This window comes from Somniosus microcephalus, chromosome 12, assembly GCF_052327205.1.
Source record: "Somniosus microcephalus isolate GS21.2 chromosome 12, FLI_Smic_1.0, whole genome shotgun sequence".
Classification (NCBI taxonomy): Eukaryota; Metazoa; Chordata; class Chondrichthyes; order Squaliformes; family Somniosidae; genus Somniosus; species Somniosus microcephalus.
The window spans coordinates 99,356,601-99,372,811 of record NC_140998.1 but is presented as its reverse complement, the minus strand read 5'-3'; the positions used below and the strand labels follow the sequence as shown (position 1 = coordinate 99,372,811).

The following is a 16,211-nucleotide window of genomic DNA, read 5'->3' as shown; positions in this document are numbered from 1 at the left end:
TCACCAAGAGTAAAACAGAGAATGCCAAGGACTTGATTAAAGTACTTACCAAGTCTGACCGAGAACTCGGACATTTTGCCCTTAAACTATACTGTGTTTTCAGTGTACTTTTTTCAGTGTTGCAAATGTTGCCTTTCTTTGTTTTGCAGGCCTGATTTTAAAGAAACTCCTTCATGTTGGGAATTCCTTGAAGGTTTTGCATTTTTTTTTAAAGAAACTTTTTAAGACATCATTAGACATTTCCTGAAACCCAGTATGATTTGATGCATGTTTGTATTTATCCCATATTTGACCTTTGTGTTTGGTAGAATATTTTACTATTTTTTCAAAGATTTGGTTATCCCAGGATTATTTCACTGTCTTCAGAGATTGGCTGTTTTATGGTATATAAAGCTTCTTTTGAAATTTATTTTTTAAAGGAATATACATTCCATTGAAAAATAAAAACTCCATGGAAAAAGCGATCCATCCGTGGCTAACTAAATAAGTTAAGGATAGTATTTGATTAAAAGACGAGGCTTATAATGTTGTGAAGACTAGTAGTAAACCTGAGGATTGGGAGAGCTTTAGAAACCAGCAAAGGATGACCAAAAAATTGATAAGGGAGAAAATAGAATATTAGAGTAAACTAACAAGAAATATAAAAACAGATTGTAAGAGCTTCTACAAGTATGTAAAAAGGAAGAGAGTAGTAAAAGTAAGCGTTGGTCCCTTAGAGGCTGAGACAGGTGAAATTATAATGGGGAATAAGGAAATGGCAGAGACTTTAAAGAAATATTTTGTATCTGTCTTCACAGTAGAAGACACAAAAAGCATACCAAAAATAGTGGGGAACCAAGGGGCTAATAAGAGTGAGAAACATAAAGTAATTAACATCAGTAGAGAATAAGTACTTGTAAAACTAATGATACTAAAAGCTGACAAATCCCCTGGACCTGATGTCCTACATCCTAGGGTTCTAAAAGAGGTGGCTGCAGAGATCATGGATGCATTGGTTGTGATCTTCCAAAATTCCCTAGATTCTAGAACAGATTAGAAGGTAACAAATGTAACCCTGCTATTCAAAAAGAAAGGAGGGAGAGAGAAAACTGGAAACTACAAGCCAGTTAGCTTGACATCAGTCGTCGGGGAAATTGCTGGAGTCCATTATTAAGGAAGTGGCAACGGGGCACTTAGAAAATCATCGTATGACTAGGCAGAGCCAACACGGTTTATGAAAGGGAAATCGTGTTTGACAAATTTATTAGAGTTTTTTGAGGATGTAATTAGCAGGGTAAATAAAGGGTAACCAGTGGATGTCGTATATTTGGACTTCCAAAAGGCATTCGATAAGTTGCCACATAAAAGGTTGCTGCGCAAGATAAGGCTCATGGGGTTGGGGGTAATACATTTAGCATGGATTGAGGATTGGTTAACTGACAGAAAACAGAGTAGGGATAAACTGGTCATTGTCTGGTTGGCAGGCTGTAACTATTGGGGTGCCGCAAGGCCTCTGCTATTTACAATGTATATCAATGATTTTAGATGAAGGGACTGAGTGCAATGTATCCAAGTTTGCTGACAATGCAAAGCTCGGTGGGAAAGTAAGCTGTGAGGAGGACGCAAAGAGCCTGAAAAGGGATATAGACAGGTTAAGTGAGTGGGCAATAAGGTGGGAGATGGAGTATAATGTGAGGTTATTCACTTTGGTAGGCAGAATAGAGAAACAATAGTTTTTAAATGGTGAGAAACTAGAGATTTAGGTATCCTCGTACAGGAAACAAAGTTAGCATGTAGGTACCGCAAGCAATTCGGAAGGCAAATGGTATGTTGGCCTTTATTGCAAGGGGGTTGACGTACAAGTGTAAGGAAGTCTTACTACAATTGTACAGGGCTTTGGTGAGACCACACCTGGAGTACTGTGCACCATTTTTGTCTCCTTATCTGAGAAAGGACATGCATGCCTTCGAGGTGGTGCAACAAAGGTTCACTAGACTGATCCCTGGGATGAGAGGGTTGCCCTCTGAGGAGAGATTGAGTCTATACTCTCTGGAGTTTAGAGGAATGAGAGGTGATCTCATTGAAACATACAAGATTCTTAGGGGGTTTAACAGGGAGGATGCTGAGAGGTTGTTTCCCCTGGCTGGTGAATCTAGAACTAGGGGGCATCGTCTCAAAATAAGGGTGTGGTGATTATTCTTGTTTTATAAGAAGCATTGTAATTGGTTGCCTGTTTTCCTGCCTTGAGATATATGCTGTAAACTTATTGGTTAGTTGATTCCATGTGACCTGTGGTGGCCATCTTAAATTCAGTTCTCTACAGCTTGGTTGAGACTGGGTGCTTAACATGTACTGTTGGTTTTTTAAGGTTAATAAAGCCTAGCTTTTGAAAGGCAAGCTACTCTTTATTTCAAAGGGGTTGGCCATTTAAGACCGAGATGAGGAGGAATTTCTTCACTCAGAGGGTTGTGAATCTTTGGAATTCTCTATCCCAAAGGGCTGTGGATGCTGAGTCATTGAGTATATTCAAGGCTGAGCTAGATAGATTTTTGACTCTAGGGGAATCGAGGGATGTGGGGATTGGGCAGGAAAGTGGAGTTGACGTCAAAGATCAGCCATGATCTTATTGAATGGCGGAGCAGGCTCGAGGGACCGAATGGCCTACTCCTGCTCTTAGTTCTTATGTTCTTTAAAGCCATAATTTTATGCACCTTTGGAGAAGTTCAGTCCTTTAAATTGTACTTTAAACACTGAAAACTTTTCATGAGTTACATGCACACTTGGTTTAGCATTATTTTTTTAAACAGTTAATTGATATTAAATTTTATTAGTTAAGTAATGAATAGAAAGTGTTTAAATAAAAATATAAAACAAGTTTTCATATCTGTTATTTTTAAATTTGTAATTTTAATTTTTTTTTAATTGAATTAATTTTCTATCCATTTCAGATTCGAAGAGAAGGTGTGCGTCTCTTTTTGTTGTGGATGCAAGCACTCCAGCAAAATTGCACTGAAGAACAGCTACTGATTTTTGCCTGCCTTATCCCCGGCTTCCCACCTCTGCCATCGGAGCATGGGCCTCGAACACTAGACAATCTGATTAACTCTCCACTTCATCTTCAAGAAAGTAAGGACTGTGTATTTTCTATGATGGCCTTTCAGTAGTATCCTGAAATTTTTCTTTCCCCCACCTCCTTGTTGCTGTACAGTACTGATACAGGTGTAAATGCCATACCCCAATCAACGTAAATGCAATTATGCTTCCAATTCTAATGTAATTGCACAAAAAGTATCTGTTGACTGTAAAATAAAGCAACTTAACAATTTGTATTTGACCTCATTTCACCAGTCTTAATCAGTCCACCTTTTGGTGATGCAATGTTGTAGTAAAACTGCAAATTGGAAAGAGAACTATTTTTAAATACCATTGTTAAAGACTCATTCAACATCAGTTTACTTCGGATTACATAGAATATACGGCACAGAAACAGGCCATTTGGCCCAACCAGTCCATGCCAGTGTTTATGCTCCACTCGAGCCTCCTCCCATCCTTCCTCATCTAAATCCATCAGCATAACCTTCTATTCCCTTCTCCCTCATATGCTTATCCAGCATCCCTTAAATGCATCGATACTATTTGTCTCAACTACTCCCTGTGGTAACATGTTCTACATTCTCACCATTCTCTGGGTAAAGAAGTTTCTTCTGAATTCCCTATTTGATTTCTTGGTGACTATCTTGTATTGATGGCCTCTAGTTTTGCTCTTCCACACAAGTGGCAACACTCCCTCTCTGTGCCTACTCTTATCAAAACCTTTCATAATTTTGAAGACCTGTATTCGGTACCCCTCAGCCTGTTATGTAATAGATTTAAAACTTAGGAATCCATTTAATGTTGTAAACCTGAAACCACTGGTATGTATATATTTAGACCTAGTCTCCAAAAAACTAAACTGTTAATCAGAAAAATAAACTCTTACGGAAGCATATTTGTACAGTTCTAGGGGATTGCACCAAGAAATGCTCTTATCAGACTAATTGCAGTAGTTTAAATAGCACGTGTGCTGTAAATACAACTTAAATTTCTTACTCCTAAAGTAGCTCTGAGTTTAAATGAAAATTGCTATCTGTGTTCTGTTGCTGCAAATTATCTCCATTTGATTGTAATTATTTAGCTCTGTCAAAGTCACATTTAAAAATTAAATTATTTTGTGTACTATAATTTGCAATCATTCTGTACAAACCATTCAGTGCTATCCAATAAAATATTTGACCTGGCAAATTATTCTAATAGCTTCTTCCAATTGGCCAGTGCCAGCATTGGAGATCCACAGGAACACAATGAGATGGAGGAAGTCTGAATTGGGGCAGATGTATTAAGTCTTGTTGACTTGAGTTGATGTTTGTTACAAATTCTGGGTCTTCTCTAGATAGTCCCAATGGTCACTCCTGTAAGTGGACTCCATTTCCCTTACAATCAGGAGTTCACTTGTGCTGCCAAATATCTTGTTATATGATGGCATGACCCAGGCTGTAACAAGATCCCCATGATACATGAACTGAATATTGTGATCCTCGCACGTGATCTTGCATGCACTAATCCAATCTACTGATAGGTGGAGTGTTTAATACTTTGGTGATATGTGGCTAGGTACCAGTTAATTAAACTGTTTTATTTTACAGTCAGCAACTGAATGTACAGATTATAGTAAATTTCATCTAACTTTATAACTTAATTTCAATGTAACAAACAGAACACACCACACTGTCATTGAGCTAAATTATTTATTTCAATCCACTCTTTCACTCAGTCAGACCAAGGCTGTGAGCCTCGTCAGCTTTCTTCTTGAGGTAAACTGGCTTAGGACCTTACCTGCTTCTCTCTACAGATCTTATCAACTAACCGTGAACATGTGCTTCTCCTTTCTTTTATCCTGTACCTGGACTGGAAGTTGGCTACTTGACCCTCTCTTTGTCTGGGGGTTGGGTCAGTAGAGCTGCCAATTAAATTGGCTGCTGTTAACCGCCCCCCCCAACCCCACCTTGGCCTGATTGAGACACTCGGAAGTTGAATAGGGCTATCCTAATACAATGATCCTGAATTGCCTTCATTTGTCTGATCTAAACACAGCAATTATTCCACAGATTGATCTGTCTGGATTGGCTCGATTATACAACTCTTCCCCCCCCCCCCCCCCCCCCAACCAACAACACCCCAAAGCTCTGGCTGCAAAATTGATTGTAACCCTTTGTAAATTTAAATTAAGTTAAAACCATTTTCCAGTTCTTCTATGATAAGATCGTTGAAAATCCCAAGTACGATGATGGCTTCTTACAAAGTCTCTCAGAAATATACTAAATCTCACATTTTGACTTAAAAAAAAAAAATCCAAGCATTTATTTATGGGGCGAGAATTAAAGGAAAGGTGTTTAGGATTTATTCTGGCTTGCCCCATAATTTCACTATAAAATTAACTTCTGGAATTTAACATCTCTTGTGAAGGAAGGCGGTGGTGTTTTCATTATGTTTCATTATGCTTTCTCCTCTCACTGGCAGGTCAGTAGTGGAGAGCAATCAAAACATCTAAATAAATGTTGCAATATAACATAGCTTAATCAACAGAACATAAATAGCACAAGACTCCAGTACACATACCCTAGCCCTAAACTCTCATCTTTCTCTAGTTTCTTTCTTATTTCCCCTCGTGCCCTCTCCGAGCTCATCTTTTTCATGCTCCCTCAACCCTATTCCCACCAAAACTGCATGCTGCCCCTGGACGACATTTATCCGAAAACACAACGTCAGATTCCACATGTACGCTGACGACACCCAGCTTTACTTTACCACCACCTCTCTCAGCCCTTCCACTGTCTCTAATTTGTCACGCTGCTTGTCTGACATCCAGTACCGGATAAGCAGAAATTTCCTCCCAATAAGTGTGGGGAAGACTGAAGCCATTGTCTATTGTCCCTGCCACAGGTTCCATTCCCTAGCCACCGACTCCATCCCTCTCCCTGGCGACTTCCTGAGGCTGAGCCAGACCGTTTGCAACCTTGGTGTCAAATTTGACCCCGAGATGAGCTTCTGACCACATATCTGCTTCATCGCCAAGACCACCTACTTCCACAGCCATAACATTGCCCAACTCTGCCCCTGCCTCAGCACCTCCAATGCTGAAACCCTCATCCATGCCTTTGTTATCTCTAGACTTGTCTATTCCAACGCTCTCTTAGCCAGCCTCCCATCTTTCACCCTCCATAAACTTCATCTCATCCAAAACTCTGCTGCTCGTATCCTAACTCGCATCAAGTCCCGTTCACCCATAACCCCTGTGCTCGCTGAGCTACATTGGCTCCCAGTCCGGCAACGTCTCAGTTTTAAAATTCTCACCCTTGTTTTTAAATCCCTCCATGGCCTTATCTCTGTAACCTCCTCCAGCCCTACATCACTCTGAGATTTCGGCTGTCCTCTAGTTCTGGCCTCCTGCGCATCCCCTATTTTAATTTCTCCACCATTGGTGGCTGTGCTTTCAGCTGCCTATGCCCTAAGCTCTAGAATTCCTTCCCTAAACCTCTCTACCTCTCTCTCCTCCTATAAGACACTCCTTAAAACTTACTACTTTGACCAATCTGTTCTAATATCTCCTTGTATGACTTGGTGTTAAATTATGTTTGATAACGCTCCTGTGAAACGCCTTGGGATGTTTTACTACAGGAAACTTTGTGCTATCCAGCACCGACGGGACCGAGCTGTTGCCGTCCCATCAAAACTGCCGGACAAACCAGCGCTAATGTTGAAACATACGGAGATTTTGAGCTCCGTATCTGGCAACAAACCCTGTTGCTGAGCAACAGCTTCTAAACAGTCAGCCGTACCTTGCAAGCGTCTCTGTAGCTTAGCAACAGCTTCAGTGAGACCTTGCAGAGCCTGACTGGTGAAAAAAAGCAACGAAAAGAAAAAAAAACCTAACAAAACGGCTCCTGATTTTTGCCGGTGGCTCGAGCATTCTGGACAGTTAACCTCCGGATAAACCAAAGTTTCCTGTATGTTAAAGCTGCTATATAAATGCAAGTTGTTGTTGTTGTTGATGTAGATAAACTGAGTTGATTTTAAAGAAGTTGCTACTTGAGCACTCTGAGCCAGTGCCAAAATAATTGACCACTAAGATCAGAAGGGGAAAACAAAGAAATGCCACATATTACTTAGTCATTGGTCATCATATAGAGCCAGATAGGAATGTGTGTGGTATACTCACTGCTGTTAGCATCTCATGGTAAATAAACCCGTTCAAAAAGAGAGATGCTAAATGTGTTTTAAGGACAGATTTGTGTCGGTGAGAATTTTAGATCATAATATTCTTGTCCATAAATAAAATATATTCTATATTCGAACGTACACATTATAATGTTTTTGGCACATGATCACTGTTGTACTTCTATATTTACCTGACAGCTCAAGTCACTCCAGAAGAAATCACTCCCCTTGTACCCCCACAATCCGGAGACAAAGGACAAGATGATCTTACAAGCTACTTTCTTGATGCACTGCTAAAATATATGGTAATCCAGGTAGACACTTTATTGTACTAACCCTACTAAACCCTGTTAATGGGCCTAAAGTCTAATTATTCTACCACCAAACTAATTTAAACTACTGTATTTTTATCAATATTGCATAGAATTATTTCAGATAGAGAACCTATGGGTAGGCAAATTGATTCCAGACCTCTGCCAATGTTGGTCATAATCTCACTTTATGGCATACATACTGTTTTTTTTTCCCAGTCCATCAGGAGAAGATAGTGAGAGTTCCCTTAAAGAAAAAGGGTGGGACTAACAAATCTAGAGCTCCCTGGATGTCAAGGGGCATACAGGGTAGGATAAAGGGGAAAAAAAGGGAAGCTTACGTCAGATACCGAGGACTTAATGCTGCAGAAAGCCGAGAGGAGTATAGAAAGTGCAGGGGTGAAATCAAAAAGGAAATTCGGAAAGCAGAGAGGGCATGAAAAAATATTGGCAAGTAAAATCAAGGAAAACCCAAAGATGTTTTATAAATACATTAAGAGCAAGAGGATAACTAAAGTAAGAGTAGGGCCTATTGGGGATCATAAAGGTAACCCGTGTGTGGAAGCGGAAGACATGGGTATGGTTCTTAATTAATACTTTGCATCTGTTTTCACAAAAGAGAGGGATGATGCAGACATTTCAATCGGAGGAGGAGTGTGAAATATTAAATGAAATAAACATAGTAAAAGAGGAAGTATTAAGGGGTTTAGCATCTTTGAAAGTGGATAAATCCCCAGGCCTGGATGAAATGTATCCCAGACTGTTAAGAGAAGTAAGAGAGGAAATAGCAGAGGCTCTGACCATCATTTTCCAATTCTCTCTGGCTACAGGTGTGGTGCCAGACGACTGCTAACGTGGTACCATTGTTTGAAAAGAGAGAAAGGGATAGACCGAGTAATTACAGGCCAGTCAGCCTCACCTCGGTGGTAGGAAAATTATTGGAAAAAATTCTGAGGGACAGGATAAATCTTCATTTAGAAAGACACTCATTAATCAGGGACAGTCAGCATGGATTTGTTAAGGGAAGGTCATGTTTGACTAACTTGATTGAATTTTCTGAAGCGGTAATAAGGAGGGTCAATGAGGGTAGTGCGTTTGATGTAGTCTATATGGATTTTAGCAAGGCTTTTGATGAGGTCCCGCATGGCAGACTGGTCACGAAAGTAAAAGCCCATGGGATGCAAGCTGGGAGTAGGATGAACATTCCTCTCTATACAGAACTAGAATGAGTCTGTGGGAAGGTTGTTTCATAAGAACATAAGAAATAGGAGCAGGAATAGGCCACTTGGCCCCTCGAGCCCGCTCTGCCATGCAATAAGATCATGGCTGATCTTGGGCTCAAAGCCACTTCCCAGCCCGCTCCCCATAACCCTTCACTCTCATATATTGCAAAAAATCTGTCTATCTCCACCTTAAATGTATTAAATGACCCAGCCTCCACAACTCTATGGGGCCGAGAATTCCACAGATTTACAACCCTGAGAGAAGAAATTCCTCCTCATCTCAGTTCTAGAAGGGCGACCCTTTATTCTAAAACTGTGCCCCCGCGTTCTAGATTTCCCCACGAGAGGAAACATCCTCTCTGCATCTACCTTGTCGAACCCCCTCGGTATCCTATATGTTTCAATAAGATCACCTCTCATTCTTCTAAATTCCAATGAGTATAGAAACATAGAAGATAGGAGCAGGAGTCGGCCATTCGGCCCTTCGAGCCTGCTCCGCCATTCAATGTGATCATGGCTGATCATCCAAATTCAGTACGCTGTCCCTGCCTTTTCCCCATATCCCTTGATCCCTTTAGCCTCAAGAAATATATCCAACTCTTTCTTGAATATATTTAATGAACTAGCCTCCACCGCCCTCTGTGGCAGAGAATTCCACAGGTTCACCACTCTCTGGGTGAAGAAATTCCTCCTCATTTCAGTCCTAAATGGCTTACCCCTTATCCTTAGACTATGACCCCTGGTTCTGGACTCCCCGGCCATCAGAAACATCCTTCCGACATCTAGTCTGTCCAGACCTAACAATTTTATAGGTTTCTATGAGATCCCCTCTCAATCTTCTAGACTCCAGTGAGCATAAGCCCAATCGACACAATCTCTCCTCATACGTCATTCCTGCCATCCCAGGTATCAGCCTGGTGAATCTTCGCTGCACTCCCTCCATGGCAAGAACGTCCTTCCTCAGGTAAGGTGACCAAAACTGCACACAATACTCAAGGTGCGGTCTCACCAAGGCCCTGTACAACTGTAGCAAGACATCCTTCTTCCTGTACTTGAACCCTCTTGCTACGAAGGCCAACATACCATTTGCCTTCTTAACCGCCTGCTGCACCTGCATGCTTACCTTCAGCGACTGGTGCACAAGGACGCCCAGCTCTCTCTGCACTTCCCCTTCTCCCAATCTATTGCCATTCAAATAATAATCTGCCTTCCTGTTTTTGCCACCAAAGTGGATAACCTCACATTTATCCACATTATAGTGCATTTGCCCTGTTTCTGCCCAATCACCCAACCTGTCCAAATCGTACTGGAGTTTCCCGACATCCTCCTCGCAGCTTACCCTCCCGCCCAGCTTTGTGTCGTCTGCAAATTTGGAGATATTCCATCCAATTCCCTCGTCCAGATCATTAATATATATTGTGAACAGCTGGGGTCCAAGGACCGATCCTTGCGGTACCCCACTAGTCACTGCCTGCCACTCGGAAAACGACCCGTTTATTCCAACTCTTTGCCTTCTGTCCGCCAACCAGTTCTCTATCCAAGTCAATACCTTGCCCCCAATCCCATGTGCCTTAATTTTGCACGCTAATCTCTTGTGTGGGACCTTATCGAAAGCCTTCTGAAAGTCCAAATACACCACATCCACTGGTTCTCCCTTATCTATTTTACCAGTTACATCCTCAAAAAATTCCAGTAGATTAGTCAAGCATGATTTACCTTTTGTAAATCCATGTTGACTTTGTCCGATCCTGTCACTGCTTTCCAAGTGCTCTGCTATTACATCTTTTATAATAGACTCTAGCATTTTCCCCACTACCGATGTCAGGCTTACCGGTCTATAATTCCCCGCTTTTTCTCTACCACCTTTTTTGAATAGTGGGGTGACATTAGCTACCCTCCAATCCATGGGTACCGTTCCAGAGTCTATCGAGTTCTGGAAGATGACCAGTAATGCATCTACTATCTCTAGGGCCACTTCCTTAAGTACCCTGGGATGTAGACCATCAGGCCCTGGGGATTTATCGGCCTTTAGTCCCATCACTTTTCCTAACACCATTTTTCTACAAATACTGATTTCTTTCAGTTCCTCTCTTTCATCAGACCCTATGTTCCCCGGCATCTCTGGGAGGTTATTTGTGTCCTCCTTTGTGAAGACAGAACCAAAGTATGTATTTAGTTGGTCTGCCATTTCCTTGTTTTCCATTATAAATTCCCCTGATTCTGACTGTAAGGGACCTACGCTTGACTTCACTAATCTTTTTCTCTTCACATATCTATAAAAGCTTTTACAGTCAGTTTTTATGTTCCCTGGTAGCTTACTCTCATATTCTATTTTCCCTTTCTTAATTAATCCCTTTGTCCTCCTTTGTTGACTCCTAAACTGCTCCCAATCCTCAGGATTATTGCTTTTTCTAGCCAATTTATATGTCCTCTCCTTGGATCTTATGCTATCCCTAATTTCCCTTGTTAGCCACGGTTGAGTCACCTTTTTTGTTTTATTTTTATGCCAAACTGGGATGAACAAATTCTGTAGCTCATCCATTCGGTCTTTGAATGTTTGCCATTGCCTATCCACCGTCAACCCTTTGAGCGCCATTCCCCACTCAATCCTACCCAACTCGCTCCTCAGACCATCGTAGTTTCCTTTATTTAAATTGAGGACCCTTGTCTCTGAGTCAACTACTTCATTCTCCATCTTAATGAAGAATTCGATCATATTATGATCGCTCCGACCCAAGAGGCCTCGTACAACAAGATTGCTAATTAATCCTTTCTCGTTACATAATACCCAATCTAAGATGGCCTGATCTATGGTTGGTTCCTCGACATATTGGTCCAGGAAACCATCCCGTAAACACTCCAGGCATTCTTCCGCCACAGTATTGTTACTCATTTGGTTGGCCCAATCTATATGTAGATTAAAGTCACCCATGATGACTGCTGTGCCCTTATTGCACGCTTCTTTAATTTCCCTTTTAATGCCATCCCCAACCTCCACCTTACTGTTTGGAGGTCTATATACCACTCCCACTAATGTTTTTTTCCCCTTAGTATTTCTCAATTCTACCCATATAGATTCCACATCATCAGAGCTAATATCCTTCATTACAATTGTATTAATCCCTTCTTTAACCAGTAATGCTACCCCACCTCCCTTTCCTTTTTGCCTATCTTTCCTGAATATCGAATACCCCTGGATGTTGAGTTCCCAGTCTTGGCCATCCTTGAGCCACGTTTCTGTAATCCCAACCAAATTGTATTCGTTTACCTCTATTTGCGCAGCCAGTTCATCCACCTTATGACAAATGCTTCTTGCATTAAGACACAAAGCCTTCAGGCTTGTTTTTTTAACGCTCTTAGACCTATTAGAATTATTATTTACTGTGGCCACGTTTGATTTAAACCGTTGATTTCTCTGACTGCCACTTTTGTTTTTCTCCTTCCTATCTTTTGCTTTTATCCCTGTTTTCCTTTCCTCTGTTTCCCTGCTCAGGTTCCCAACCCCTTGCCATTTTAGTTTAAACCCCCCCAAACAGTGCTAGCAAACCTCCCCGCAAGGATATTTGTCCCGCTCTGGTTCAGGTGCAACCTGTCCGACTTGTACAAGTCCCACCTTTCCCAGAAGCAGGCCCAGTGATCCAGGAAACTAAAGCCCTCCCTCCTGCACCAACTCTTTAGCCACGCATTCATCTGCTCTATCCTCCTATTCCTATACTCACTAGCACGTGGCACCGGGAATAATCCAGAGATTACAACCTTTGAGGTCCTGCTCTTTAATCTGCTACCTAGCTCCTTTAAATTCTTGTTGCAGGACCTCATCCCTCTTCCTACCTATGTCGTTGGTCCCAATGTGAACCACGACCTCTGCCTGTTCACCCTCCCCTTTCAGAATGTGCTGCAGCCGTTCAGTGACATCCTTGACCCTGGCACCAGGGAGGCAACAAACCATCCTGGAGTCACGCCTACGGCCACAGAACCGTCTATCTGTTCCCCTTAAGATAGAATCCCCTACCACTATTGCTCTCCCACTCTTTTTCCTCCCTTCCTGAGCAGCAGCAACACCCCCGGCGCCAGGAAGTTGGCCGCTGCTGCTTTCCCCTGGTGAGTCATCCCCCTCAACAGTATCCAAATTGGTATACCTGTTTGAAAGGGGGATGGCCACAGGGGTCTTCTGCACTACCTGCCTGCTTCGACTGCTCCGCCTGGTGGTCACCCATTTCCCTTCTGCCTGTGCAGCCCTACCCTGCGACGTGACCAACTCCTCAAACGTGTAATCCACGACCCTCTCAGCATCATGAATGCTCCACAACCCATCCATCTGCAGCTCCAGCGCCTCAATACGGCCCGTTAGTAGCTGCAGCTGGATGCATTTCTGGCACACGTGGTCATCAGGGACACTGGCAGCGTCCCTGAATTCCCACATAGAGCAAGAGGAGCATAACACGGGGCTGGGCTCTCCTGGCATGACTTACCCCTTTAATTAATTTAAATTAATTCAATACCACCAGTTAAAGATATACTCTAGGGCGCTTATTTACCAACTGTCCCCACTACACCACAGAGACCCAAGAAAATATAAACCGCAGAATTTAAGCTTGTAATAAAAGAAATACTCACCAACCAATCACTTGCCTGCTTCCTGGTGACGTCACACTTGGATTACTTTTTACACCTCTCCCGGAACCTGGATTGGTACGCCTCTGGTGATCCCTTGCAGCTCCGCTGCCTCTCCGGTCTCGGGGCTCTGGGCCTCGCTGCCTCGGGCTGCTCCTTTTATCCTCCGCCGCCTCTGGTGATCCCTTGCAGCTCCGCTGCCTCTCCGGTCTCGGGGCTCTGGGCCTCGCTGCCTCGGGCTGCTTCTTTTATCCTCCGCTGCCTCTGGTGATCCCTTGCAGCTCCGCTGCCTCTCCGGTCTCGGGGCTCTGGGTCTCGCTGCCTCGGGCTGCTCCTTTTATCCTCCGCCGCCTCTGGTGATCCCTTGCAGCTCCGCTGCCTCTCCGGTCTCGGGGCTCTGAGTATAGGCCCAGCCTGCTCAACCTTTCCTCATAAGTCAACCTCCTCATCTCTGGAATTAACCTAGTGAATCGTCTCTGAACTACCTGCAATGCAAGTATATCCTTCCTTAAATAAGGAGACCAAAACTGTACGCCGTACTCAAGGTGTGGTCTCACCAATACCCTGTACAGTTGTAGCAGGACTTCCCTGCTTTTATATTCCAACCCCTTTGAAATGAAGGCCAACATTCCATTTGCCTTTTTGATTACTTGCTGTACCTGCATGCTAATTTTGTGTGTTTAATGCACAAGGCCCCCCAGGTCCCTCTGAACTGTAGCATTTTGTAATTTCTCTCCAATTTGCTTTTTTATTTTTCCTGCCAAAGTGGATAACCTCGCACTTTCCCACATTATGCTCCATCTGCCAAATGTTTGCCAACTCACTTAGCCTGTCTATGTCCCTTTGCAGGTTCTTTGAGTCCTCTGCATAACTTGCTTTCCCACCCATCTTTGTATCATCCGCAAACTTGGCTATATTACACTCGGTCCCTTCGTCCAAGTCATTAATGTAGATTGTAAATAGTTGAGGCCCCAGCACCGATCCCTGTGGCACCCCACTAGCTACCGTTTGCCAACTGGAAAATGACCCATTTATCCCGACTCTCTGCTTCCTGTTTGCTAGCCAATTCTCTATCCATGCTAATATATTACCCCCAATTCCGTGAGCTCTTATGCAGTAACCTTTTATGTGGCACCTTATCGAATGCCTTCTGGAAATCCAAATACACCACATCCACTGGTTTACCTTTGTCCACCCTGCTCATTACCTCCTCAAAGAACTCCAGCAAATTTGTTAAACATGATTTCCCTTTCATAAAACCATGCTGACTCCGCTTGATTGCATTATTATTTTCCAAATGCCTTGCTACTGCTTCCTTAATGAAGGACTCCAGCATTTTCCCAATGACAGATGTTAGGCTAACTGGTCTATAGTTTCCTGCTTTCTGTCTCCCTCCTTTCTCAAATGTTACATTTTGTAGTTTTTTAATCCACTGGGACCTCTCCAGAGTCCAGGGAATTTTAGTATATTGCAACCAATGCATCCACTATCTCTGCAGCCACTTTTAAGACCCTGGGATGCAGGCCATCTGGTCCAGGGGACTTGTCGTCTTTTAGACCCATTATTTTACCAAGTACTATTTCCTTAGTGATGGTGATTGTCTTTAGTTCTCCCCTCCTTGTGGCCCCTTGATTATCCATTATTGGGATGTTATTAGTATCTTCCACCTTGAAGACAGATACAAAATATTTGTTCAGAGTCTCTGCCATTTCCCCATTCCCCATTATTAATTCCCCAGTCTCATCCTCTAAGGGACCAATGTTTACTTTAGCTACCCTCTTCCTTTTTATATACCCGTAGAAGCTCTTACTATCTGTTTTAATGTTTCTTGCCAGTTTACTCTCTCAATTCATCTTCTCTCTTTATTTTTTTAGTCATCCTTTGCTGGTTTTTAAAAATTTTCCCAATCCTCTGGTCTCCCGCCAATCTTGGCAACATTGTATGCTTTCGTTTTTAATTTGATACCATCCTTTACTTCCTTAGTTATCCATGGATGGTACTCCCTTCAGGGTGGGCCTGGGAGTAATGAATCGTTGGTTTGATTTGGAGGTGGTAAAATACAAGCTTAATTTTTTTGTGGAAACATCAAGATCAAAGGAGTGCAGATGTTATTATAAATGTATTTCTCAGTTTTAAGATGACGCCAAGCAGGCAGCAGCATGAAATCCAAGCAGGGCAAAACAAACGTTTTCCAGCAAGGTGCAGAGCACTGGGTAATAAATTGAGTTTTGAGACCGAGGCAAGTTTTAAAGGAGGGTATTTAGAAACATAGAAACTAGGAGCAGGAGTAGGCCCTTCGAGCCTGCTCCGCCATTCAACGAGATCATGGCTGATCATCCAAACCCTAGCACCCGGTCCCTACACCGACAGCCATCCCATCCAAGCCCTATCCCCTATCCCCGTAACCCCACGTATTTAATCCCCCCTAACACTAAGGGCCAATTTTTTTTTTTATCATGGCCAATCAACCTAACCCGCACATCTTTGGACAACCTAACCCGCAATTATCAGTTCCCTCTGAACATTACGGGGAATCGGGGATCATGAGGCCTTTCGATGCAGAGGCAAAAGAAACCGGACGCTCCACAAAGCTGCAGAACATGGGGCAAAGAGCCTATAACAGATTTTTTGAAGCAGAGTCAGGAGTGGGAACAGTGATGCGCTGCTATATTTTTATTTCTCTACGGGTGCAGGGACCCCGGGGCTCATGGGCACTTCCGAAAAGAAATTTATGCTGCACAAAGGTATAGATGAGAAGGAAAACTGAAAGAAACCCATTTAAACTGAGGAGTATTGAAAAGACCTGTTAACTGGAATTGTTTGCATGGGG

At 42.8% G+C, this 16,211-nt stretch overlaps 1 protein-coding gene across 1 annotated transcript in view; it reads left to right on the top strand.

Moving 5' to 3' along the window:
* Positions 1-16,211, top strand: part of ralgapa1 (Ral GTPase activating protein catalytic subunit alpha 1) — a 251,419-nt gene that overhangs the window by 70,473 nt on the left and 164,735 nt on the right. The window contains exons 5-7 of the mRNA XM_086002312.1: positions 150-193; positions 2,928-3,105; positions 7,432-7,538. Of these exons, the coding sequence (XP_085858438.1) occupies positions 150-193; positions 2,928-3,105; positions 7,432-7,538 (329 nt within the window). The remainder of the gene's footprint in view (positions 1-149; positions 194-2,927; positions 3,106-7,431; positions 7,539-16,211) is intronic.